General features: G+C 43.6%; 1 protein-coding gene across 2 annotated transcripts in view; it reads right to left on the bottom strand.

The window, feature by feature from the left end:
- FGD4 (FYVE, RhoGEF and PH domain containing 4) overlaps positions 1-27269 on the bottom strand; it is a 189341-nt gene that overhangs the window by 18484 nt on the left and 143588 nt on the right. For both annotated transcript variants that reach the window (XM_039911230.1, XM_029058199.2), the window contains 6 exons: positions 24166-24255; positions 17892-18037; positions 10846-11002; positions 8155-8293; positions 5684-5742; positions 4527-4673 (listed from right to left, as the gene is read on the bottom strand). In XM_039911230.1, coding sequence (XP_039767164.1) covers positions 4527-4673; positions 5684-5742; positions 8155-8293; positions 10846-11002; positions 17892-18037; positions 24166-24255 — 738 coding nt within the window. The remainder of the gene's footprint in view (positions 1-4526; positions 4674-5683; positions 5743-8154; positions 8294-10845; positions 11003-17891; positions 18038-24165; positions 24256-27269) is intronic.

The raw sequence follows: 27269 nt of genomic DNA, 5'->3' as shown, positions 1-27269 counted from the left end.
CCAGGCCTCAGTTACCTCATCTGGAAAATGGGGATTAAGATTGTAAACCCCATGTGGGTTCAGACTGTGGGCCCTCCTCCAAGAGGCCTTCCCAGACTGAGCCCCCCCCTTCCGCTCCCCCTCCTCTTCCCTCCCCCAACCCTCTGCTCCTCCCCCTTCTCCTCCCCTCAGCACTGTGCTCATTTGTATATATTATTTATTACCTACTTATTTTGTTAATGAGGTGTACATCCCCTTGATTCTATTTATCTTGATGATGTTGTCTTGTTTTTGTTTTGTTCTGTTTTGCTTTGCTGTCTGTCTCCCCCGTTTAGACTGTGAGCCCGTCATTGGGCAGGGATTGTCTCTATCTGTTGCCGAACTGTGCATTCCAAGCTCTTAGTTCAGTGTTCTGCCCAAAGTAAGTGCTCAATAAATACTATTGAATTAATGAATTTGTTGCTGAATTGAACTTTCCAAACGCTTAGTACAGTGCTCTGCATGCAGTAAGTGCTCAATAAATACAATTGAATGAATGAATGACTCTGATTAACTTGTATCTACCCTAGTGCTGACATCAGTTGCTTGGAACATACTAAGTGCTTAACAAGTAACATTATTATTATTATTATTATTATTATTATTATTATTATTAACAGCTCGGCACCAGGAAACAAAAGGAAGGAGTCTGCTCTGAAATAATTTCAACATGACCAGGCAGACATTCATTCATTCATTCAATCGTATTTATTGAGCGCTTACTGTGTGCAGAGCATTGTACTAAGTGCTTGGGAAAGTATAATACAGCAATAAAGAGAGACAATCCCTGCCCACACCAAGCTCACAGACAGGGACTTGGCGTTTCATTGGGTCCTATCCTAGACTCTTCCCGAGGGTTAAATGTTTATTTTTAAAGCTGATTTCACATTTAACCAGTTTGGGCCTCGGCATCGATTTGATGATAGCCATCGAAGAAGGACAAAGAAATCTGGATGACCTTTAGCAACTAATTCAGAACCTAATATCGAGGAGCGATTATCATCGCTGATTCTTTCAACACTTCGTGACCGAATATAATCTATCACACTCACACACTGTGGGTGTTTTTATGATTGCTTCTTGGCATTCTGAGGAATTTAGATCTCTGTTCTTTTAGATTAATCTTCAGGGAGAAAAGTACTTTATTATTTATTATTATTATTTATAATTTACTTTAATTGTTGGATTTACACAACTCTTGAGAGTTCAGTGTTAATCTGACATGATATTAAGCCAAACCACATCGGGATCTGAAAGTTATTATAAATGCCAGATGGTGGACATTTGTATTTATGATGCCTGGCACCTCTCAAGCTTTTTAAGTACCTTTAAAAGTAGGTATTTTGGATTATATAACAAGCTCTGAAAGTATCTTAAGTATAGGGATGCTTTCTTAAATCAGCCACTGAAGGTTCCTCAGAAAAATGATGTTTTTTTAATAAAAGTTCTCCACTAGGCTTGTTCCACTGTGAACAATCAAAGATGACGATAACATACGGAACTTCGATTTTTAATCAACATTTATTCTGAGGGGACATTTGAAAGTATAAAGTGAGTTTAATGGCCCATTTGCAAAATCAAAATCAGTTAATACTAAAATCAGGTAATCTAAAAGACTATTTAGACTGTACTCTAAATAGTCTTTTACTATTAAAAGTAAATATATAAATAGTACATATTTAAATATATATATATAAAAAGTACTGATATACTTTCCGTTTCAAGAACGGTACTTATTCTCAGCTAACGATTATATCCTCGATGTGTTATAGTTGGACTTTATCCCTTGCTTTTCAATTTCTCCTTAAAGAACAGGTCCATCACTTGATTTTAATCTGGTCTTTCCCCCCAAACCTTTACTCTTCAATACATTTCCATTTCAAGGGAATGTAAGCGACTCCTCATTCCAGAAGACGATGCACGTTAAACCGCTGAGAGCTCGAAATTGTACTTCTTATTTATAGAAACCACTAGAAGGCCTTCAGTAACATGGACTTTATCGCGGGATGAAAAGCAACAGGAAGTTGTCAAGGTAAAAGGTCTACTTCTCCCTAGGTTTCCCCCTTCAGCTCTCTCTCTCGGGGAACTTGTGGCAAATGCAATATGGAGCAGCAACCCAACATTTCCCCTTATCAGAGGTGAGACAAGTTCAGTAGCGAGACTGCCTTTCAACCTAAGACACGGGCATTTGCAGTTTTGTTTTTTTTAAATGGTATTTCTTAAGTGTTCACTATGTGCCAGGCACTGTGCAAAGCACTGGGGTAGATATAAGCTAATCAGGTAGAACCCAGTCCATGTCCCACTGGGGGACTCACAGTTTGAATCCCCATTTTACAAACGAGGGAACTGAGGCCCAGAGAAGTTCAGCAACTTGTGCAAGCTCCCACAGCAGATAAGAGGCGGAGCCAGAACTAGAACTCGAGCCTTTTGACTTCCAGGCCCGTACTCTTTCCTCTAGGCCATGCTGCTTCTCAGCTGTCAAGACGTTAGGCTCTGATGGGCCCTGGGTTAATAAAACCTTTGGGCATGAGCACAACAGCGCGAAACAGCCCCCTCAGAGGCGGCCTGCCGGCTACTTATATTTACTGCCTTCAGGGCTCTCAGCAAGACCTCTCCATTGGAGGTTTGATCGCTTAATTTCCCCAAAGTCTCGCTTATCAGAGTTGAAGGCCCAGTCCCCTTGAAGAGAAACACGGCTACAGCAGTTTGGCCTCCAAGAGACAAATTCCAAGCTCCAACTTTTAATAACTGAAGGGAAAAAGAAACCCAAATCAGAACTTGATGGGCTCTAATTAGAGAAGGAGGGCCAGCTGGGGAAGGAGAAAAGGTAGTTGGAGTAACAATTACTCCCCGTAGATGCAAACTTCACTGCTGTATGTTTAAGGCTCCATGAGAGAGCATTGTATAACTTGTTAAATGAAGGAAAGTAAGGAGAGAAAAATGAGGGAATGTGGGGTACAAAGTTGTGTGAATGCACAAATGGGTCAAACCGGCCCGTGCATACCTACGAGAACCTGGGTTCGAATCCCAGCTCTGCCTCTTTCCAGCTGTGGAACCTTGGGCAAGTCACTTGACTTCTCGGGGCCTCTGTTTCCTCATCTGTAAAATGGGGATTCCATACCTGTTCTCACTCTAACTTAGATTGTGAGACACGTGAGGTACAGGGCCCGTTTCCAACCTGATTATCTTGTATCTATCCCAGTGTTTAATACTGGGCTTGGCACATAGTGAACACTTTACAAACATCACAGTTATTATTATGACTATTATTATTATTATCAAGTGGGATTTTGCCTTGGGAACCTTTAGATGGGTTAACTCCCCAGCCTCACCAACCATTTTCCTCAACTCGACCGCTTTAAAATCACTCACTGTGAACATTCAAATAGTTCTTCTGGATTATCCCTACCCAAAATAAAATGATCCAGAACAACACCAAATGCAAAGGAGAGATAGTGGTTGGGACAAGGGCACTGGAGGGGAAAGAAAAATGATAAAATCATTTTCAGAGAAAGCACCTCTAAGATCATCTTTAAAAGTTATATGTGTCTTTCCTAGACTGGCCACCATGGATACGTCTTGTGTGTCAGCAGTGTGCTTGAAGGCCACTGTTTCTTTATAATTAAGGGACAAAGATGGGGGGTTTGAACACTATAAACCTACTCGTTCCCTAATCGAAGACATTCCTACCTGCTTCCTTAACGCCTTCGGCCTTTCAAAGCACCTTTTCAATTAAGCTCCAAACTGAGGCATTCTATCCTAAGTAAACTACAAGTTTATTGTGGGCAGGGAACATGTCTGCCACCTCTTTTATACTGTACTTTCCCAAGCACTTAAGTACAGTGCTCTGGGCACAGTAAATACAATAAATACAACTGATTGATTAGCTTCTTTTCCAGAATAATACTTAAACATGGAAATGAGACTAAAGCAACTAGACCGATGGGTTGCCGGGTAAAAACACAAGACCTGTGAGGCTGCAGGTTTGTGGGGAGTGTAAAGAAAGAAACACTGAACCGAACTACTCAGGCAGGGATCAAGACGAAAAAGACAAAAATGCACAGAAAATGATTTCGTCTAGAGTTCTAAGACTAGATTTGTAAAAATTATTTTAGCTTCAGCTGGCTTTGTGATCTTAGTTATGATTCAGATCTTCCATTTTCCTACCATCTTTAAAGGAGTAAATTAAATGACAGAGAAAAAGAACTCCGAAATTTACCAGAGCTGCAAAAATATTAAATATCCTTTAATGCCACATTTTCCTTTTTTGTTTTGTCACCCCCACCCAAGTAGATACTTCCTTATTCTGGGGAACTGTCTCTGAAAATAGCCCTTGCTAAAATGCAAGATTATTAGGGTAAACCAATCGTGTTTTGACAGAATTCATCCTTCTATTGTCCGAATCTTATTTTGATTGAGGTAGCAACCACTCAGTGTTTTCACTAGCTCCCGTAACTAAGAGGTCTCTTGGCTAATCTTCCCCTATATGCAGAAATCTCAATACTCACTAAGAAAAGGTAGCGTTCTTGTGCTGATGTATTCCGTGCAGCAAGTTTAAGAATCTGTCCTTCTCGTATAAGCTCGTTTGAGGGATGGACAATGTCTTCCTCTTCTCCCAACATCTCATAAACCTCCAATAGCTTCTTAAGATTCTCCTGGCAGAATAAAAATAGTATAAGGTCAGATTAAGGTTCGTTGTGGACAGGGAACTTGCCTCCTATCTCTGTGGTATTGTATCCTCCCATGTGCTTAGTACAGTAAGAGCTCGGTAAAAGCCATTGATTGATTGACTGATTGATTTAATAAAGGAAGCAGCAAGGCCTAGTGGAAAGTGCATGGGCCTGGGAGTCAGAGGACCGGGGTTCGAATTCCCCCTCCACCACTGGCCTGCTGTGTGACCTTAGCCCTCATTTGTAAAATGCAGTTTAAATACCTGGTCTCCCACCTGCTTAGACTGTGAGCCCCATGTGGGACAGGGCCTATGTCTGACCTGATTATCTTGTAATAATAATAATAGTAATAATTTTGGTATTTGTTAAGCGCTTACTATGTGCCAAGCACTGTTCTAAGCACTGGGGTAGATACAAGACAATCAGTTGTCCCACATGGGGCTCACAGTCTTAATCCCCATTTTACAGATGAGGTAACTGAAGCTCAGAGAAGTTAAGTGGCTTGCCCAAGGTCACACAGGAGACAAGTGGCAGAGCCGGGATTAGAACCCACGACCTCTGACTCCGAAGCCCATGCTCTTTCCACTAAGCCAAGCTCCACCGACCTCAGCGCTCAGTACAGTGGTTGGTATATAGTAAGCACTTAACAAATGTCACATTTTTTATTATTGTTAACTCTTCAATCCATCTCAGAAAAAACTGGGATACGACAAAACAAACCCATTTCCAACACAGCACAGAATAAAGAAGTCCCTGATAATGCTTCATCAACAGTTAAATAATGAAACAAGCCTTGGAAAGCCTAGGAAAGGACCAAATTTATGTAAAGTAATCATTAATCTCTCCTAGGTATGAGAGTTAGTAAATTATTAATTGGTTGTTCCCTACGGCTGCTCAGCTGAATTCAATTTTCTTTGTCCGAGCTATATACAAATATGTTGATAAGCTATGCTAACAAGAAAAGAATTCAATCTCTCCCCCTTAATGCCACCTACCATTTTTCGTATTGCACTATTGGAGTGGCTCGCTGCAGTAGAGATAATTTCAAGAGATTCTATATGGGAAATAAAAAGCAATGGATTTACAGAGTTACTCCACATATTAATCAACAGTTGACAAATAGCAGTATGAATCTCAGATCAAAACCATAGCTTGTAATCAATTTATGAAAGAGAAAATGCCAATGAAGAACAATAGATTGTCTAGTTTATCTACTTTGATTCCTAAATCTGATTATAATTAGGAAGGATAAAGAAAAAGAAAAAGGCTATTTTGGATGGTAATACTAGATCAAGATATTTAAAGCATTATTAAAACTAAAAAGTAAAGATTCTTTTCATTCTACCTACTGAGAAACAAAAAACAAAACTCCCCACCCAACAAACACCTCAATCATTCATTCAAAACAGATAGTGACTATTTCTGAAAAATGTCCCCATCCTAAAAACAACACTTTCTTTCATCTGACAGAATGTCATATTTATGCCTAATAAAATGGGCAAAAGTTTAATTGGGGTCATCTTAACTGTGCTACTCACTGTCTAAGTTAAATCAATCTATCGATTGGATCAGGAGGCAGTGTGATCTAGTTGGAAAGGCACGGGCCTCGGTGTCAGAGGACCTGGGTTTTAATCCCAGCTCTGCCAGTTGTCAGCTCTGTGGCCTTGGGCATGTCTATTAACCTCTCTGTGCCCCAATTTCCTCAGTGTAAAATGGGGATGCAAATACCTGTTCTCCCTTCTACCTAAACAGTCAGCCTCGTGTGGAACAGGGACTGTGACCAAACTGATAATAATAATAACAATGATGATGATATTTGTTAAGTGTTTACTATGTGCCAAGTTCTAAGTGCTGGATAACCTACATCTACCCCAGCGCTCAGAAGAGTGCTTGACACATAATAAGTGCCTAATACCATAATAAATGAATAAATGGTAAGTTCTTTAAGGGCCGGGATCATGTCTACCAACTCTATCGTAATGTACTCTCTCAGGCACTGAGGCACACAGCAAGCGCTCAAAACATGCCGCTGTTTGATTCTGAGAGGAAAGCACTGTCCTAAGTGCATGAGGGATTCCAACAGAAATCAGGAGATTTGATCCCGGTCCGTCAGCGTACTTACAAAATTGTAGGAGGAAGGACACGTACATTACAGGGAGAAGAAGGTATTAATAGACTACAGAGATACAGACGTAAGTGCAGGGCGCTGTTAGTACCTAAGGGCTTGGCCGAAGCTGAAGCGCTGAACGTGGGGAGACTTTGAAGCTGGAAGAAGATACGAGGGATTACCCAGAAAAGCCCTTCTGGAGGAGATGTGACTTCTGGAGGGCTTTGAAGACGGAGAGAAATGGTTGTGTAAGTTGTGAAGGAGGGAGGGAGCTGTAAGCAGAAGGGAGGGTGTGAGGAAGAGGTTGGTGTCAGGAGAGAGAGCAAGGCCTAATGAGTAGGTTGGTTTGAGGGGAATGAAGATTGTGAATTGGGGTGTAGTGGGAGAGGAGTAAGAATAAGTAGAGGGGAGAAAGCTGAGTGCCTTAAAACTGATAGAAGTTCCGGTTGGATACGGAGAGGAATTGGTAACCGTCGGAGGCTTCTTTGAGGAGTGGGGTGATGTGTGCAGAGAGATGTTTTAGAAAAATGAGCCGGTCAGCGGAGTGAAGTAAGAACTGGAGTAGGGAGAGACAGGAGGCAGTGAGGTCAAGGATGAAGGTTCGTGGAGTAGTCAAGATGGAATATGAAATGAGCATGGTAGCAGGACAGGAAAACGGTGGATTGTAGAATCATAGTGTAGTTCCAAACAAGAAGTGGCACAGCCTAGTGGATACAGCCTGGACTTGGGAGTCAGAACGACCTGGGTTCTAATCCTGACTCCACCTCTCGTCTGCTCTGTGACCTTGGGCATGTCACTTAGCTTTTCTGTGCTTCAGTTACCAAGACTGTGAGACCCAAGTAGGACATGGACTGTGTCTAACCTGATTATCTTGTATCTACCTCTGTGTTTGCTTATTTATTTAATGATCTATTTATTCATTTTTATTAATGTCTGTCTCTCCCTCTAGATTGTGAGCTTGTTGTGGGCAGGAATGCATATGTCTGTTGTTACAATGTACTCTTTCAAGGGCTTAGTACAGTGCTTTGCACACAGTAAGCACTCAATAAATACGATTGAGTGAATGAATGCTTAGTACAGTACCTGGCGAATAGTGCCTTAAAAAATACCATAAAAAAAGGTTCCAGAAATCTTCAATGGCTAGGTGGATGCGGTGCTTCGAAAGGGAAATATTGCTAATACCCACATCCTTACAACTCATTTTAGGCATTATCCCTTATTGAGAAACCAGCAAAATCAACATTCGATTTTTTATCTATTAATTTTATGGCCCCCTCATTTAAATCAATATCTAAACTCTTCCAAGGGCTAGCTTGGCAATTTAACCATCAAGGCACAATATACGAAAACTTGGCTTACTCTTAGCGTCGTTCCAATCCGGGGATTCGGGGGGAAGTTTCCTCAGATAGTCTTTAAGGAGCAACTCGTAGCGGGGAATGCGCTGAATGGGCTCTAGCATGTGATGCTGCAGGGTTAGATGACCACACACCTTCTGTTTCTGGAGAGAGAGAGAGAGAAAAGCTTTTCAGACACATTTCCCTTCCATCAGTTTGTCCCCAGAAGCCCCATGAGAACCTGCTTTGATAGGAAATAAAAATAATGGAATGGGCCAGGAAGGAAATCATGAAATTGTATAGTTTTCAATCTCTGACAATTTTTACCCAAAGTCAAGGGTTTGTTATAGTCAAACATAAAATCCTTTTATTAATAATAATAATAATAGTAATGGTATCTGTGAAGCACTTACTATGTGCTGAGCACTGTTCTAAGCACTGGGATAGATAATGGTAATGAGGTAATGAGGTTGCCCCAAGTGGGGCTCACAGTCTTAATCCCCATTTTACAGATGAGGTAACTGAGGCACAGAGAAGTGAAGTGACTTGCCCAAAGTCACATAGCTGATAAGTGGTGGAGGCGGGATTAAGACCCATGACCTTTTGACTCCCAAGCCCGGGCTCTTTCCACTAAGCCACGCTGCTTCTCAGACCAGTCTGGGTTGATTTTCGTTGGAGTAAGCAGAAACCATTTCATGATAAGACACCCAAAAACAGCAGTGCGTGTGAACTAAAATGAGACACTAATTGCTGGGTTGCAAAATCTGAACAACTTCAGCTGACAGGAAACTCTTAATCATCAAGGCATTCCTCGCCATTAGATGCTAGCCAGGATCTTAAGGCAACATCGGACCCATTTTCAATAAATAACTCCTAAATAGAATGATGCAACAAGAAAAGAGAATCAGTGTGGCCTACTGGAAACAGCATGGGCCTGGGAGTCAGAAGGACCTGGGGTAAAGAGTTCCAGCTCTGCCACTTGCCTGCCGTGTGACCTTGGGCAAGTCACTTACTTGACTTCTCTGTGCTTCAGTTCCCTCATCTGTAAAATGGGAATTAAGACTGTGAGGTCCATGTAGTCACTTAACCTTTCTGTGCCTCAGTTCCCTCATCTGTAAAATGGGGATTAAGACTGTGAGCCTCACGTGGGACAACCTGATTACCCTGTATCTACCCCAGCGCTTAGAACAGTGCTCTGCCCATAGTAAGCGCTTAACAAATACCAACATCATTATCATTATTATTATGTGGGACATGGACTGTGTCCCACCTGATTAGCTTCTATCTACCCCTGAGCTTAGAACAGTGCCTGGCACATAGTAAGCACCAAATACCATAAAAAAAACTTGCTCACGTCCATAAGAACAAAGGGGCCATTGAATGCTTAATAACATTACGATTACATGAAAGAGTTCTTGAGCAAAAACTGCAGGGGATTTTCTTCAAAACAGAAAGGAGGAATTTAGGTGATCATTTGGTGACCTAAAATAGACCATTTAACTGATGCAAAAAGAGCATTAAGATCAGAGCTTCCCCAAATTTTCACACCCAGGCCCTCTTTTGCTATCTGCCCCAATCTTATATTCCTGTGTCTTCCTTTCCTTATGGCTCTACTGTCATGTTTTCTTTCCCCTAACCCAATCTCCAAATCCTCCTTCCCTCTCAAATATTTATTATCAACATTCTTTTCAATCCTTTCATCATCATCAATGGTATTTACTCATTCATTTATTCATTCAATAGCATTTATTGAGCGTTTAGTCTGTGCAAAACACTGTACTAAGCGCTTGGAATGTACAATACGGCCTCAGATAGAAGCAATCCCTACCCAATGGGTGCTTCTTATGTGCAGAGCACTGTACTAAGCACTTGGGATAGAATGCACAACAGAGTCGGGAGATGCATTCCCTAGCCCACCACAAATTTACAGTATAGATGGGGAGACATTAATAAAAATACATAATTCATATGTTTCTGATCCTCAGACATCTCCCCCACCATTTTGGGAATCATTAATTCAGTAAAGACATTCACTAATGAATCAAGGATTAAACCAAGGCCTCTTAGAGATTAAGACTAGACTTCCGTAACAGGGGATTAACTGGCTCTGTACTGCTAATGGCTTGCTTCCTCTTCGGTATTAGTTCTGAGTTGTAAACCCGTTTCAAATCTGCTTATTTTTCAAAATATGCAAGGGTGGCAAGCAGATTAGTTTAAACACATTAGAGCAAATCTAATCATGGAGAAATTGGTCCATTTTAACAAATATGCAAAAAGTTCCTTCAGGCACTGAGAGGCAACTAAGAAACAGTTTCCTTCTTAAATGGCAGCACTTATGATCTGGTGGTCAATATAGCAATTCAAAAGGGGTCAAAAGCACCATCAACATTTCTTCTTCAAATGCCGTTGGGTCATTTCCGACACATAGCGACTGCATGGACAAATCCTCTTCAGAACATCCCATCTTCTGTCAAAGTCATTTTGGTTTTTGTATCCATAGAGTTTTCTTGGTAAAGATGTGGAAGTGGCTTACCACTGCCTTCTTCCCCTCAACACTTGGTATAAGAAAATTTTCAAGAGGTTGGGGATCAAATTATTTTTCTTATTTCTTAATGATTTCTTAACACAACATTTCTTAACGTTATAAAGCACAGGACACCGTGGAATATCACCTTAAATAAAACCCTCATGACACGAATTGAAACCACCTTATTACCTGAATATCTTCGATCACTGATTTGAACTGGGGAGTCCTTTCCATCATGGTTTTCACCAATTCCATTGCATGGTCAAAGCCTTTCACGTATTCTCCGTACATCTTGAGGAAAGGAGCCAATTTCTGTAGGATGTCACCAATTCTGGGAGTTGTTGCCCTAAGCATTGATGGAGGACAGACCGTTATAATCTACCGCATTCATTCACTCATTCATTTCATTCAATCGTATTTATCGAGCGCTTACTGTGTACTAAGTGCTTGGGAGAGTATACTACAAAATAAACAGTCACATTCCCTGCCCACAATGGGCTTACAGTCTAGAGTGAGAGAGCCAGAGAGCAATGCAATTAAAAAAAAATTACAGATATATGCAAAAGTGCTGTGGGGCTGGGAGGGGGGAACAGGAAAGGGAGCAAGTCAGGGTGACGCAGAAGGAGGTGGGAGATGAGGAAAAGTGGGGCTTAGTTTGGGAAGGCCTCTTGGAGGAGATGGGCCCTCAATAAGGCTTTGAAGTGGGGGGAGAGTCATTGTCTGGCGGATTTGAGGAGGGAAGGCGTTCCAGGCCAGAAGCAGGACATGATCTAGGGGTCCACGGTGAGATAGATGAGACTGAGGCACAGTGAGAAGGTTAGCACTAAAGGAGTGAAGTGTGAGGGCTAGGTTGTAAAAGGTGAGAAGTGAGTGAGGTAGGAAGAGGCAAGGTGGAGAACTGCTATAAAGCCAATGGTGAGGAGTTTTTGTTCGACACACAGATGGATGGGCAACCACTGGAGTCTTCTGAGGAGTGGGGTGACACGTTTTTGTAGCAAAATATGCCGCACGATCAGGCATTTCACAGAACTCACAGAAATTCAACCGTTCCGCTTTTGTTTTCTTTCTTTCTTTGCCAACAAGGGCTAACGTCCCTGAATCGTCATCATCATTATTGTCAATGGTATTTATTGAGTGCTCATTTTGTGTAGAGCACTATTCATTCATTCAATGGTATTTATTGAGTGCTCATTTTGTGCAGAGCACTGATTCATTCATTCAATCGTATTTATTGAGCGTTTACTGTGTGTAGAGGGAGAAGCAGCGTGGCTCAGTGGAAAGAGCACGGGCTTTGGAGTCAGGGCTCATGAGTTCGAATCCCAGCTCTGCCACTTGTCGGCTGTGTGACTGTGGGCAAGTCACTTCACTTCTCTGCGCCTCAGTTCCCTCATCTGTAAAATGGGGATTAAGACTGTGAGCCCCACGTGGGACAACCTGATTCCCCTATGTCTACCCCAGCGCTTAGAACAGTGCTCGGCACATAGTATGCGCTTAACAAATACCAACATTATTATTACTGTAGTAGGCACTTGGGAGAGTGCACTTTAACGATAGACACATTCCCTACTCACAGTGAGCTTACAGTCTAGAGAGGGAAACAGACATTACTATAAATAAGTAAATTACAGATGTGGACATAAGTGCTTTGGGGCTGCGAAGGGGGATGAATAAACTCTTGGGAGAGTGAAACAACAGAGTTGGCAGGCACACATTCCCTGCCCACAATCAGTTTGCGGTCTAGAGGGATGGTGGATTTGGGGAGGGGGCAGAAGAAGCATCACTGAGGCTTGCTGGCGTTTAAAGGATTCTAGCAGTGACCCTCAATTACCTTTCCATGAGGAAAAAAGAAATGAAGCAAACTGTCCACAATGTCTAAAACAGAACTCCATATTTTCCCACCTAAATCTTATCTTCTTCCTGATTTTCCTGTCACTGTAGGCAGCACCACCATCCCTCCTGTATCACAACCCTGCAACCTTGGCATTATCCTTGACTCTTCTCTCTCAACTCATGTAGTCAACCTGTCACCAAATCCTGTCAGTTCCACTTTCACAACATCGCTAAAATCCGCCCTTTCCTTTCCATTCAAATGGCTATCATGCTAATACAATTACTCATCCTATCCCACCTGGATTACTGCATCAGCCTCTTTGCTGACCTCCCAGCTTCCTGCTTCTCCCCACTCCAGTGCATACTTCACTCTGCTGCCCAGATGACTGTTCTACAAAAACATTCAGTCCATGTTTCCCCACTCCTCAAGAACCTCCAGTGGTTGCCCACCAACCCCTGCCTCAAACAAACTCCTTTAAAGCACTCAATCACTTTGCCCCCTCCTACCTTCTCTTGCACCCAGCTCGCACACTTCGCTCCTCTAATGCCAACCTTCTCACTGTAGTTTGACCTCGTCTATCTCCCCGTCGACCTCTCGCCCACGTCCCGGCTCTAGCCTGGAACACCCACCCTCTTCATATCCGACAGACGATCACTATCCCCATCTTCAAAGCCTTAATGAAGGCCCAACTCCTCCAAGAGGCCTTCCCTGACTAAGCTCTCCTTTCCTCTTCTCCCATTTCCTTCTTAGAGAAGCAGCGTGGCTCAGTGGAAAGAGCCTGGGCTTGGGAGTCAGACGTCATGGGTTCGAATCCCAGCTCCACCACTTGTCAGCTGTGTGACTGTGGGCAAGTCATTTACCTTCTCTATGCCTCAATTACTCCATCTGTAAAATGGGGATTAAGACTGTGAGCCTCACGAGGGACAACCTGATTCCCCTGTATCTCCCCCAGCGCTTAGAACAGTGCTCTGCACATAGTAAGCGCTTAACAGATACCAACATTATTATTATTATTCTGCATCGCCCTGATTTGCTCCCTTTATTCATCACCACTCAGCCTGCCCGAGAGTGCTTATATACATAACCATAATTTATTTATTTATATTAATGTCTGTCTCCCCCTCTAGACTATAAGCTCATTGTGGGCAGGGAATGTGTCTACCAATTCTATTACATTGCAGTTTACTCATCCAAACGCTTAAGACAGTGCTCTGTAGAGAGTAAGTGCTCAATAAGCAGCAGCGTCAGAAGCAATGAGAAGCAATGAGAAGCAGTGTGGCTGAGGGGAAAGAGCCGGGGCTTGGGAGCCAGAGGTCATGGGTTCTAATCCCGGCTCTGCCACTTAACAGCTGTGTGACTTTGGGCAAGTCACAACTTCTCTGGGCCTTAATTCCCTCATCTGTAAAATGGGGATTAACTGTGAGCCTCACGTGGGACAGTCTGATGACCCTGTATCTCCCCCAGCGCTTAGAACAGTGCTTGGCACATAGTAAGCGCTTAACAAATACCAACATTATTATTATTATTAAAATGGGAATTATGACTGTGAGCCCCACGTGGAACACCCTGATTACCTTGTATCTAGCCTAGTGCTTAGAACAGTGCTTGGCAAATAGTAAGCGATTAACAAATATCAACATTATTATTAGTAGTAGTAAGAGCTTAACAAATCTCCTCTCCTCCAAAAAAAGGATTGATTGAAGCAATTCAACTGCCCCATGTATCTGTCGCTCTCTCCTCCCTCTTCCCCTAACTCTCCCTCTCCAGTCTTCTGCCATTTACTCACTCCCCTAATGCCACCTGCTTACTGTGCCATCATCTCGTCTATCTCACTCCCCAACTCTTGCCCACATCCTGCCTCCGGCCTGAAATGCTCTTCCTCCTCACACTCGGCAGACGATCACGCTTCCCACCTTCAAAGCCTTACTGAAGGCACACCTCCTCCAAGAGGCCTTCCCCGACAAAGGCTTCATTTCCTCTGCTCCCTCTCCCTTCTGGGTCACTCTAGGACTTGGAATTCATTCATCCTTTCAGTTGTATTTATCGCGCGCTTACTGTGTGCAGAACACTGTACTACTAATAATAATGTTGGTATTTGTTAAGCGCTTCCTATTGTGCAGAGCACTGTTCTAAGCGCTGGGGTAGATACAGGGTAATCAGGTTGTCCCGCGTGAGGCTAACAGTCTTCATCCCCATTTTACAGATGAGGTAACTGAGACACAGAGAAGTTAAGTGACTTGCCCACACTCACACAGCCAAGCTTGGTCTAGTGGCAAGAGCACGGGCTTGGGAGTCAGAGGACGTGGGTTCTAATCTCAGTTCTTCCACTAGTCTGCTGTGTCACCTTGGGCAAGTCACTTAATTTCTCTGGGCCCCAGTTGCCTCAACTGTAAAACGGGGATTAAGACTATGAGCCCCACGTGGGACAGGGACTGTATCCAACCTGATTACCTCGTATCTCCCGCAGCTCTCAGAACAATGCTTGGCACATAGTAAGCTCTTAACAAATAGCATAATTATTATTACAATATAATAATAACAGACACATTCCCTGCCCACGACGAGCTTACATTTTGGCACCCTTTATTCCCCCCTCCCTCAGCCCCATAGCACTTAACGTACATATCCACTATTTATTTGCATTAATGTCTGCCTACACTTCTAGACTGCAAGCTCTCTGTGGGCAGGGAACGCGTCTCTCAACTCTGTTCCTTCTCAAGGGATTAGTATGATGTTCTGCACACAGTAAGTGCTCAATAAATATGATTGTTTGACTGAGCGATTGGCTGAATAAAAATGATAATAATAATGATGGTATCATTAAAGTACTTATTACGTGCCAAGCACTGTTCTAAGTGCTAGGGGAGATACAAGGTAATCAGGTGGTCCCATGTGGGGCTCACAGTCTTAATCCCCATTTTACAGATGAGGTAACTGAGGCCTAGAGAAGTTAAATGACTTTCTCAAGGACACACAGCAGACAAGTGGCGGAGTCGGAATTAGAACACACATCCTCTGACTCCCAAGCCCAGCTCTTGCCACTAGGCCAAACTGTTTCTAACTACAATAATTTAGAGAAGCGGTGTGGCCTCATGGAAAGAGCACAGATCTGGGAGTCAGAGAACCTGTGTCCTAATCCCAGCTCTGCCGCTTGTCTGCTGTGATCTCTCATCTGCAAACTGGGGGTTCCATATCAGTTCTTCCCCTATTTGGACTATGAGCCCCACCTGGTTATCTACTCAGGGCTTGGTACAGTGCTTGGCACATAGTAAGCGCTTAAAAATACTACAATTATTATTATTAATTTATGGCAAGAAGAAATGGAGTGCAAAATAGACATTTCTTTCCACTAGCCTGGAATTCCCTCTTCCGTCCATATATGCCAGACCACCACTTTCTCAAACAATAATAATAATAATGTTGGTATTTGTTAAGCGCTTACTATGTGCCGTGCATTGTTCTAAGCGCTGGGGTAGATACAGGGTCATCAGGTTGTCCCACGTGAGACTCACAGTTAATCCCCATTTTACAGACGAGGTAACTGAGGCACAGAGAAGTGAAGTGACTTGCCCACGGTCACACAGCTGACGAGTGGCAGAGCCGGAATTCGAACCCATGACCCCTGACTCCGAAGCCCAGGCTCTTTCCACTAAGCCACGCTGCTTCCCCAACAAACAACAACAACAACAAACAACAAAGCACTACTAAGATGACATCTCTTCCAAGAGGCCTTCCCCAATTAAGCCCTCTTTTCCCCACCTCCCTCTCCCTTTTGTATCATCTGGGCACATGGATCTATAACTTTGGGCTATTTGATATACACCCCACCCTCAACCCCCCATCACTTCTGAGCATATCCTTAAATCATAAATTATAAATTCTTGATTCATATTAACAGCAGTCTCCCCATCTAGACTTTAATCCCAGCTCCGCCACTCGTCTACTGTGTGGCCTTGGGGAAGTCACTTCACTTCTCTGGGCCTCAGTGACCTCAGCTGGAAAATGGGGATTGAGACTATGAGCCCCACATGGGACAGGGACTGTGTCCAACTTGATTTGCTTGTATCCACCCCAGAGCTCAGTACAGTGCCTGGCACATAGTAAGTGCTTAACAAATACCATTATTATTATCGTAAACTCAACGTGGGTAGAGAACCTATCTACCAACTCTTTTATAGTGTACTCTCCCAAGTGCTTAGTCCAAAGCTCTGCACATAGTAAGCACTCAATGAATACGAATGATGATGACAATGATAATGATGCTCTGTCAGATGACGATCAATAATAAGCAGCACAGGCTCAAACGTTGCTTTAAGGGGATGAAATCGTAAAAACAAATTTTAGAAGTCTACTGGAAAGTGATTATCACGGAAGCCATCTAGAAACCAAATTTTTCATGATTCCTTAGGCTTGAGACTCATTAGACTCATTTATATTAATCCCTGTTTATTCATAACAGTGTCTGTCTCCCCCTCTAGACTGTAAGCTCCTTGTGGGCAGGGAATGTGTTCACTAATTCTGTTATATTGTAGAGGCCTGTGAGTCAGAAGGTCATGGGTTCTAATCCCAGCACCACCACTTGTCTGTTGTGTGAACTTGGGCAAATCACTTCACTTCTCTGTGCCTCAATTACCTCATCCGTAAAATGGGGATTGAGATCGTGAGCCCCAGGTGGGACAAGGGACTGTAACCAACCCCTATTAACTTGCATCCATCTCAGCACTTAGTACAGTGCTTGGCACACAGTAAACACTTAGCAAATACCACTATTATTATTATTATTAATAATGTTGGTATTTGTTAAGCGCTTACTATGTGCAGAGCGCTATTCTAAGAGCTGGGGTAGATACAGGGGAATCAGGTCGTCCCACGTGAGGCTCACAGTTAATCCCCATTTTACAGATGAGGGAACTGAGGCACAGAGAAGTTAAGTGACTCGCCCACAGTCACACAGCTGACAAGTGGCAGAGCCGGGAGTCGAACCCATGACCTCTGACTCCGAAGCCCAGGCTCTTTCCACTGAGCCACGCTGCTTAGTGCTTAGGGCAGTGCTCTATGTATTGTGAACGCTCAATAAAAACCTTTAATTGATTGACTGATTGATTCTATTCCCTATACCTGAATCTGAGAGGGGCAGATCTCTCCCTGGCCTGGCTCCCTTGTTTTCTGTTCACGTTGGTCTGAGCAAAGAATTACCATGAAGGGAATAAAGTCTCCCGGAAGATGACAATGTGCAGTCAACAGTCGATTGTAATTACTGAGCGCTCACTGTGTGCAGAGCACTGTACTAAGCACCAGGGAGAGTCCAATAGAACAGTATAACAGGCACATTTCCTAGGGGGAAGACAGACATTAACAGGCTCATGACCAAGGGCCTTCATCAGCTTTCGCAAATCGCTCTCACCATTCTTGCATTCGTTTCTCCAGCTCAGGCAGCAAGAATTTAGTATGGAAGACATTAATGGACGAAATGTTGGAAAAGATCTTATTCACCATCTCTGCTGGAAACGAGCCCCGGTTAGCTTCTTCCATGAGTTTACAGTAAAATACCTGAAAGAGAATCAGATTTTGCAGGGTCAAAGGAAGTACTTAATACTTCAAGTAATAAAATTCATTTTTGGGTGGGAATGGGAATTTACATAAAGAAATAATTGCAGTAAGATGAGAAGTTCGGTTCACATAGTAGCATGTTTAACAACAAAAGCAACAAAAGGGTTGGGGAGAGGGTAGTAGGAACTCAAACAATTTCTAGTCCAGAGCCCGATCAAAGCTGTAAAAGAGTACAATACTTTTTTTTCAATTGCGTACAATCAGAGATACACATGAGAATCTATTGATCTTAATGCACATTAGTCTCTCAAAGGCCAGTCTCTCGATCACCGTTTCACCCCTGAGCAAATTATTTTTTTACCTCAAAAATTCACAGCTACCAATGAGGATCTGCATGGGTGCAGTTTTGCAAATCATGAGTATGAAAATAGAAAACTATCTGGTACTGTGGTCTTTGAGTTTGGCACTCGCGCTGCAAGAGAATGAGCACTACTCTTGTTTCTGGTACGCTGCCCTCTCGTCCCCAATTTGCCATGATAGACATCCCCCGGCCAGCCTCCAAACTGAACCTTGCTTTCCAATCTCCCCCCTCCACCTCCTCACTCACACTGTTCCTCTGGGTTAACAATAATAGTAATAATAATAATGATGATGATACTTGTCAAGCGCTTACTATGCGCCCAGCACTGTTTTAAGTGGGAGGGTTAGTTGGACACAGTCCTTGTCCCACACTGGGCTCACAGCTTTAATCTCCATTTTACAGATGGAGGAACTGAGGCCAAGACAATTTAAGTGACTTGATCGAGATCAAACAACAGACAAGTGGCGGAGCCAGAATGAACACCCGGGACCTCTGATTCCCAGGCCTGTGTTCTTTCCACTAGGCCATGCTGCTTCCATATGCATATATTCCTGCTCACTTATTTACTTTGACCACTCTAGTAATAAATGTTTTTCGGTTTGCCCCTCATATTAGAATGTGCCCTCGTGTTTCCTCAGGGGCAGGAAACATGCCACTTTGTTCCACAGCTGGGAGAACGATGGCTTTTACTTCACCTGAAGTAAACTTTTCATGTCATCCCTCCATGCTGTACTGAGTTGGCGATCAGGGGAACTCACTCTCCTCTCACCCATTTCCTGCCCCAAACTCTGGCAATCAGGGGAACTCACCCTCCCCGCACCCATTTCCTTCCTCGTGCTCTGCTCGTCCCTCCTCACTCACTTCACTTCTCTGGGCCTCAGTTCCCTCATCTGTAAAATGGGGATTGAGATTGTGAGTCCCACGTGGGTAAGGGACTGTGTTCAACCCGATTTGCCTGTATCCACCCCAGAGCTTAATATAGTGTCAGGCACATGTAAGCACTCATCAAATACCACAATTATTATTATTAACTTCACCTCAGAGCAGCTTTCAAAATTGTTTTCCTGTTTCCTTGCAGCTCTGACACCTTCCCTTTTTTTTTTCTTTTAATGGCACTTGTTAAATGCTTACTATGTGCCAGGCATTGTACTAAGTGCTGGGATAGATACAAGGTTGAGTACAGTTCATGTCCCACGAGAGCTCATGTTCTTAATCCCCACTTTATAGATGAGGCAACTGAGACATAGAGAAGTGAAGTGACTTGCCCAAGGACAGACAGCAGACAAGTGGCGGAGTCGGGATTAGAACCCAGGTCTTTTGGACTCCCAGGCCCGTGCTCTATCCACTAGGTCATGAGACTTCCCTGCTCCCGTGGCTTAGTGGAAAGAGCACGGTCTTGGGATTCAGAGATCACGGGTTCTTATCCCAGCTCCACCACTTGTCAGCTGTGTGACTTTGGACGTCACTTAATGCTTTGCACAGAGTAAGCGCTTAACAAATGCCATCATTATTATTAACTTCTCTGTGTTTCAGTTACCTCATCTGTAAAATGGGGATTAAGACTGTGAGCCCCACGTGGGACAACCTGATTACCTTGAATCCTCTCCAGTTCTTAGAACAGTGCTTGGCACATAGTAAGCGCTTAACAAATACCATTATTTCTAGACTGTGAGCCCACTGTGGGTAGGGATTGGCTCTATTTGTTGCTGAATTGTATTTTCCAAGGGCTTAGTAGAGTGCTCTGCACACAGTTAGCGCTCAATAAATACGATTGAATGAATGAATGCCTTCCCCATCCCTGCCTCCCATCAGGTGTTGCTTTCAATGTTTAAGAAAAAACTGGTTCACGTCAGTGCCCGACCCCTTTCTCAACCACAGCTCCCAAGACTACCCCGGGTATTTGAGAAGGCCAAAGATAACTGGGAGAAGCAGCATGGCTTAGTGGCTAGAGCACGGGCTAGGGAGTCAGAAGGTCATGGGTTCTAATTCCGGCTCCACCACTTGTCAGCTGTGTGATCTTGGTCAAGTCACTTCACTTCTTTATGCCTCAGTTACCTCATCTGCAAAGTGGAGAATAGGACTGCGAGCTCTATGTGGGAAAGGGACTGTGTGAAAAGCAGTGTGGCTTAGTGGCAAGAGTCCAGGCTTGGGAGTCAGAGGTCATGGGTTCTGATCCCAGCTCCGAACAGAACAGTGCTCGGCACATAGTAAGTACTTAACAAATACCAACATTATTATTATCAATCCCGGTTCCGCCACCTCTCTGCAGTGTGACCTTGGGCAAGCCATTTAACTTCTCTGTGCCTCAGTTACCTCATCTGTAAAATAAGGATTGAGACTGTGTGCCCCACACAGGACAGGGACTGTGTCCAACCTGATTTGCTTGTATCCACCCAACTGCTTAGCACAGTACCTGGCACACAGTAAGCGCTTAAGAAATACCCTAATTATTCTTTATGTACACATATTCTTGTGAGTGAACTTGCACTCAACCAGTATTTGAATCTTACTATTATTATGTCAGTACATGTACAATAAAATAATGTGATAGTAGTAAGAATCAAATACTGATGAGTTGAAGTTCACTCACAAGAATGTGACAGTGGAGCTGAACTTGCTTTTCACGGAGGGTAAAATTGTCGCCTCCTCCCACTCTGGCATCGCCAGCCAATAATCAGGCAAACCACCTTCTCCCCAAATTGCAAGCCATCTCTGTTTTCTTCCCCAACTCCACCACTGAGAAGTTTTTCATTATTTCTTGCCCACTCTTGTACCACTCTATGCCCCTGAGTTGGCTCTCTCCTTCCCTACCACCTGGGGATGCTTTTTAAATCATGTTTGACACGTTTGTTCATTCATTGATTCAGTTGTATTTATTGAGCGTTTAGAGCCGGGATTAGAACTCATGACCTTCTGACTCCCAGGCCCATGCTCTATCCACTAGGTCATGCTGCTTCTCACATAAACAAAATAATAGTAATGATGATAATAACAATAGCATTTGTTAAACACTTACTATGTGCTAAGCACCGTACTGAGTACTGGATAGATTCAAGATAATTCATTTAATCTTAGTTACTGAGAGTTTACCATGTAGTAAGCACTTGGGAGAGTACAATATAAGGATAAAAGTCACATTCTCTACCCATAACGTGCTTACAGTCTAGAAAGGGAGAGTGACAGTCCCTGTCCCACATGGAGTTCACAGTCTAAACACATGGGAGAACAGCCATTGAATCCCCATTTTACAGATGAGAAAACTGAAGCCCAGAGAAGTTAAATGACTTGCCCAAGGTCATGCAGCAGACAAATGGTGGAGCCAGGATTAGAACCCTGGTCTCCTGACTCTCAGGCTGGGCTCCTTCCACTAGGCCACCCTGCTTCTCTGCTCCGGTGGCTTTTCTGTGGAATCGCAGCTATCAAGGTTCCCAATAGCCTCACTGTGATGCGTACACGCCCAATATGGAGGAAAAAGGGAGGCTGGTGATGGACAGAATGTGGCCTTTATTTCCACGGAAGAAACAGTTCTCAAATTGCTGATTTCGCTAACAGTTCATTCGTTCATTCAATCGCATTTATTGAACGCTGACTGTGTACAGAGCACTGTACTAAGCATTGGCGAGAGTAGAGTATAACAATAAACAGACACATTCCCTGCTCACAACAAGCTTACTGTGCCATCCTCTTGAGAAGGGAATACCTGCTGGCGTACCACCACATGACGCGGAAACGATGCCCTTTCCATTAGATCTCTCTGCTTTTCCACAACTTTCGGGACCCTCTCTATCAACCAATCCATGGTATTTATTGAGTGATTACTGCGTTTAGGGTACTGGACTAAGCGCTTGGGCAAGTACAATACCACAGAATTGGTAGAGAGTATGATCCCTCCCCACAACCCACCTGCCCGCTCAAGACCAACTGAGTGAGGAAACCGAATGTTCAGTTACGGGGCTGGCGTGGCTTGGTGGAAAGAGCCCGGGCTTGGGAGTCAGAGGTCATGGGTTCTAATACCGGCTCCGCCACTTGTCTGTTTTGTGACCTTAGGCAAGTTACTTCACTTCTCTGGGCCTCAGTTACCTCATCTGTAAAAATGGGGGTTAAAAAATGTGAGCCCATTGTAGGACAATCTGATTACCCTGTATCTACTCCAGTGCTTAAAACAGTGCTCAGCACATAGTATGCGCTTAGCAAATATCATAATAATAATAATAATTATTATTATTATAGTCTGACTAAAATCCACATTCTCCAAGAGGGTTTTCCCAACTAAATCCTAATCCCCCCATTCCCTCTCCTTTCTGTGTTGCCTATGCACTTAGATCTTTTATACTGTTTCTTATCGATGCCTAGTGGTAAAAGTCCAGCTTGAAGTCAGAGGTCATGGGTTCTAATCTTGCCTCCGCCGCTCGTCTGCTGTGTGACCTTGGGCAAGTCACTTAACTTCTCTGTGCCTCAGTTACCTCATCTGTAAATTGGGGATTGAGCCTGTGAGCCTCACTTGGTACAACCTGATCACCTTGTATCTTCTCCAGTGCTTAGAACAGTGCTTGGCACTGAGTAAGTGCTTAACAAATACCATGAATATTACTATTATTATGTCTTACTCCACCCCCCTAGACTGTATGTAAATCCACTCTGGGCAGGGATTATCTCTCATTATTCCTGTACTGTACTTTCCTAGTGCTTAGTACAGTGCTCTGCACACAGTAAGTGCTCAATAAATATGATTGAATGAATGAATCTCTACCCTTTAAGCTTGATAGCTACTCTACCGTCAGCCCTAAGGTACTGATGTGCGACTCTGGAATTTATTCATTCATTCAATCGTATTTATTGAGTGCTTACTGTGTGCAGAGCACTGTACTAAGTGCTTGGAAAGTTCAATCGGCAACTGAGAGGGACAATCCCTACCCAACAACAGGCTCACAGTCTAGAAGCGGGGAGACAGACAACAAAACAAAACACACAAGTGGACAGGCATCGATAGCATCAATATAAATAATTTTAATGTCTGTCTCCCCTTCTAGACTGGAAGCTCCTCATGGGTAGGGGAACATGCCCACCAATTCCACTGTATTGTACTCAACCAAGTGCTTAATACAGCGCTAGGCACACAGAAGGCATTCAATAAATAACCTTGATTGATTGACTGATTACACATGGACCATGGGACCTTTGATTCATTTACCTGTACGGACCCAAGTTATTTGGTGACGGAGGTCGACGACAAGTTGACCTCTATTTCTGGAGATGCCAATGATTGTACTTTTCTGATTATTTTTGGCTTTTTACATTTTCATTGATTAGCCAGTCCCTCTTGCCCAAACAAGGGTTGATTTATAAATGAGCCTCACACTCAAACTCCTCACGCTTTCCTGTCAAGCAGGAAATTCTATACATAAGTCAATCTCTTGAAATACCAAAAGCAAAAAAAAAAAAAAACTAAAAAAATGCTTCTAACCTTCGTTCATTCATTCGATAGTATTTACTGAGCGCTTACTATGTGCAGAGCACTGTACTAAACGCTTGGACTGTACAAATCGGTAACAGATAGAGACAATCCCTGCCCTTTGACGGGCTTATAGTATTATTCATTCGTCCAATAGTATTTATTGAGTGCTTACTGTGTGCAGAGCACTGTACCAAACGCTTGGAATGTACAATTTGGCAACAGATAGAGACAATCCCTGCCCAATAATGGGCTCACAGTCTTCCCAAAACAAGAGAAAGACTGAAATATTTGTGAAAATAGGAAAGAAATTACCTGGTCTAATAGGTCAAGTCGGTTGACGTACGCCCTTTCTGTAAGCAAAAGTTCATTGGCTATATTGTGAAGTTTCTGTTCATCGGTTTCCTGGAAAAAAAGAACAAAAGAAAAAAAGTTAAGCAGGTTTGGTAAAGTTATAGCATTTATTTTTCACAAACACTTACTGACTTATCAAAAAAAGTGCTAATTAGCTGCCATTCTCACTGTTATCTATCAAGATAAGTTTAACAAGGATCCGAATGGAATTAAAGATAAAATGGAGTAGCCTATTGAATCCAAGCTTATCAAGCTTATAAGCATTACTCACTAGACCTACGGCTCAAAATGGTTGTACATCTGTTACTTTCAGAACAGTCCCAGATAAGCTGGTGGTCAGAAATAGTTTCAAAAGACCCCTGACTCAGGGCATGTTCAGATGTTCCAAGGCAAAACACAGATGCTTGAAAATTGTAATTCCACAACACCTCCTTTCCCCATTGTACTTGGGGCAATCTCAGATTCAGACACGGCTGAGCCTGCAACACTCATTCTGAAGGGCAATCATTTCCTTGAAAGAAGCCAACAGATCTTAAGAGCTTGGTACAGTGAGTGCTCAGTAAATATGATCCCGACTCTGCCCCTTGTCAGCTGTGTGACTTTGGGCAAGTCGTTTCATTTCTCTGTGCCTCAGTTCCCTCATCTGTAAAATGGGGATGAAGACTGGGAGCCTCACGTGGGACAACCTCATTCCCCTGTATCTCCCCCAGCGCTTAGAACAGTGCTCGGCACATAGTAAGCGCTTAACAAATACCAACATTATTATGATTGATTGTGCATCTTTGTACTTCTCCAAGCGCTTAGTTAATAATAATAATAGTCATAATAATTGTGGTTTCTGTTCAGCGTTTACTACGTGCCAAGAACTGTACTAAGCGCTGGGGTGGGTACAAGCAAATCGGGTCGGACATAGTCCCTGTCCCACGTGGGGCTCAATCTCGATCCAGCACTTAAAACAGTGCCCAGTGCTTAGAAGAGTGCTTGGCACATAGTAAGTGCTTAACAAATACCATCGTTATTATTACAGATGAGGGAACTGAGGCCCAGAGAAGAGAAGTGACTTGTCCCCAAGGTCACACAGCAGACAAGGGACGGAGCCGGGATTAGAACCCATGACCTCCTGACTTTCAGGCCCCTGCTCTCTCCACTACGCCATGCTGCTTCTCTTGTTCAGTAAATTCCCCCATCATTACTCCTACAAGACTATCCATCAATCAATCAGTGATACTTATTGAGTGCTTATTGTGTGCAGAACACTGTACTGAGGACTTGGGAGACAATACAACAGGGTAGGAAGACCGGTTCCCTGTCCACAATGAGCTTACAGTCTAGAAGGAGAGATAGTCATTAGTATAAATGAATAAATTATATTACAGATCTGTATATAAGTGCTATGGTGACGCAGAAGGGAGTGGGAGAAGAGGAAAGGAGGCTTTAATCCGGGAAGGCCTCTTGGAGGAGATGGGCTGCTTTAGGAGAAGCAGCGTGGCTCAGTGGAAAGAGCCTGGGCTTGGGAGTCAGAGGTCATGGGTTCGAATCCCAGCTCTGCCACTTGTCAGCTGTGTGACTGTGGGCGAGTCACTTCACTTCTCTGTGCCTCAGTTACCTCATCTGCAAAATGGGGATGAAGACTGTGAGCCTCACGTGGGACAACCTGATGACCCTGTATCTCCCCCAGCGTTTAGAACAATGCTCTGCACATAGTAAGCACTTAACAAATACCAAGATTATTATTATTAATAAGGCTTTGAAGGCAGGGGAGAATGAACATCTGACCATTATGAACTGTAAACTCATTATGGGCAGGAAATGTCACTGTTTATTGTTGTGTTGTACTTTCCCAAGAGCTTAGTACAGTGCTCTGCACAGAGTAAGCGCTCAATAAAACGATTGGATGAATGAATGAATATGAATAGGGAGGCAGATTTAGGCCAGAGGCAGATTGAGGGCAAGGGGTCAGGCGGGAGAGAGACAAGAACGAGGTTCAGAGAGTAGGATGGCATTAGAGGAGCGAAGCGTGCGGGCCGGACTGTAGTAGGAAATCAGGGAATTAAGGAAGGAGGGGGCAAGGTGATCGACTGCTTTCAAGACGATGGGGAGGAGTTTCGGTTTGATGTGGATGTAGATAGGCAACCACTGGAGGTTCTTGAGGAGTGGGGAGACATGGACTGAACAGTTTTGTAATAATAATAATAATGTTGGTATTTGTTAAGCGCTTACTATGTGCCGAGCACTGTTCTAAGCGCTGGGGTAGACACAGGGGAATCAGGTTGTCCCACGTGGGGCTCACAGTCTTAATCCCCATTTTACAGATGAGGGAACTGAGGCACCGAGAAGTTAAGTGACTTGCCCAAAGTCACACAGCTGGCAAGTGGCAGAGCCGGGGTTTGAACCCATGACCTCTGACTCCAAAGCCCGTGCTCTTTCCAGTGAGCCACGCTGCTTCTCAGTGAGCCACGCTGCTTTGTAGAAAAAAGATACGGGGAGAGGAGTGAAATATGGAGTGGAGTGGGAAGAGACAAGAGGTTGAGAGATCAGCAAGGAGGCTGATGCACGAATCCAGGCAGGAGAGGCTTAAATGCTTGGATTAATATGGTAGACGTTTGGAAGGGAGGAACGCATGGGTTTTACTGATGTTGTGAAGGTTGCCCTGACAGGATTTGGTGGCCGACTGAATGTGGGTGTTGAATGAGAGAGATGAGTTGAAGTCTCCCCCGATTAGAGTGTAAGCCCGTCAAAGGGCAGGGATGGTCTCTATCTGTTTCCGATTTATACATTCCAAGCGCTTAGTACAGTGCTCTGAACATAGTAAGCGCTCAATAAATACTATTGAATGAATGAATGAATGAAAGTCACTGTGGGCACAGAATACATCTGTTTATTGTTATATTGTACCCGCTTAGGACAGTGCTCTGCACACAGTAAACGCTCTATAAATACGAATGACGAATGAATGAAAGTTAATCCCAATGTTACCAGCTTGTGGGACAGGGAGGACAGTGGTGCTGTCTACAATGGTGGGAAAGTCACGGGGAGGACAGGGTTTGGATGGGAAGATGAGGAGC

This window comes from Ornithorhynchus anatinus, chromosome 2, assembly GCF_004115215.2.
Source record: "Ornithorhynchus anatinus isolate Pmale09 chromosome 2, mOrnAna1.pri.v4, whole genome shotgun sequence".
NCBI lineage: Eukaryota > Metazoa > Chordata > Mammalia > Monotremata > Ornithorhynchidae > Ornithorhynchus > Ornithorhynchus anatinus.
The sequence above is the reverse complement of the archived record's forward strand: the minus strand, read 5'-3'. Positions and strand labels throughout refer to the sequence as shown.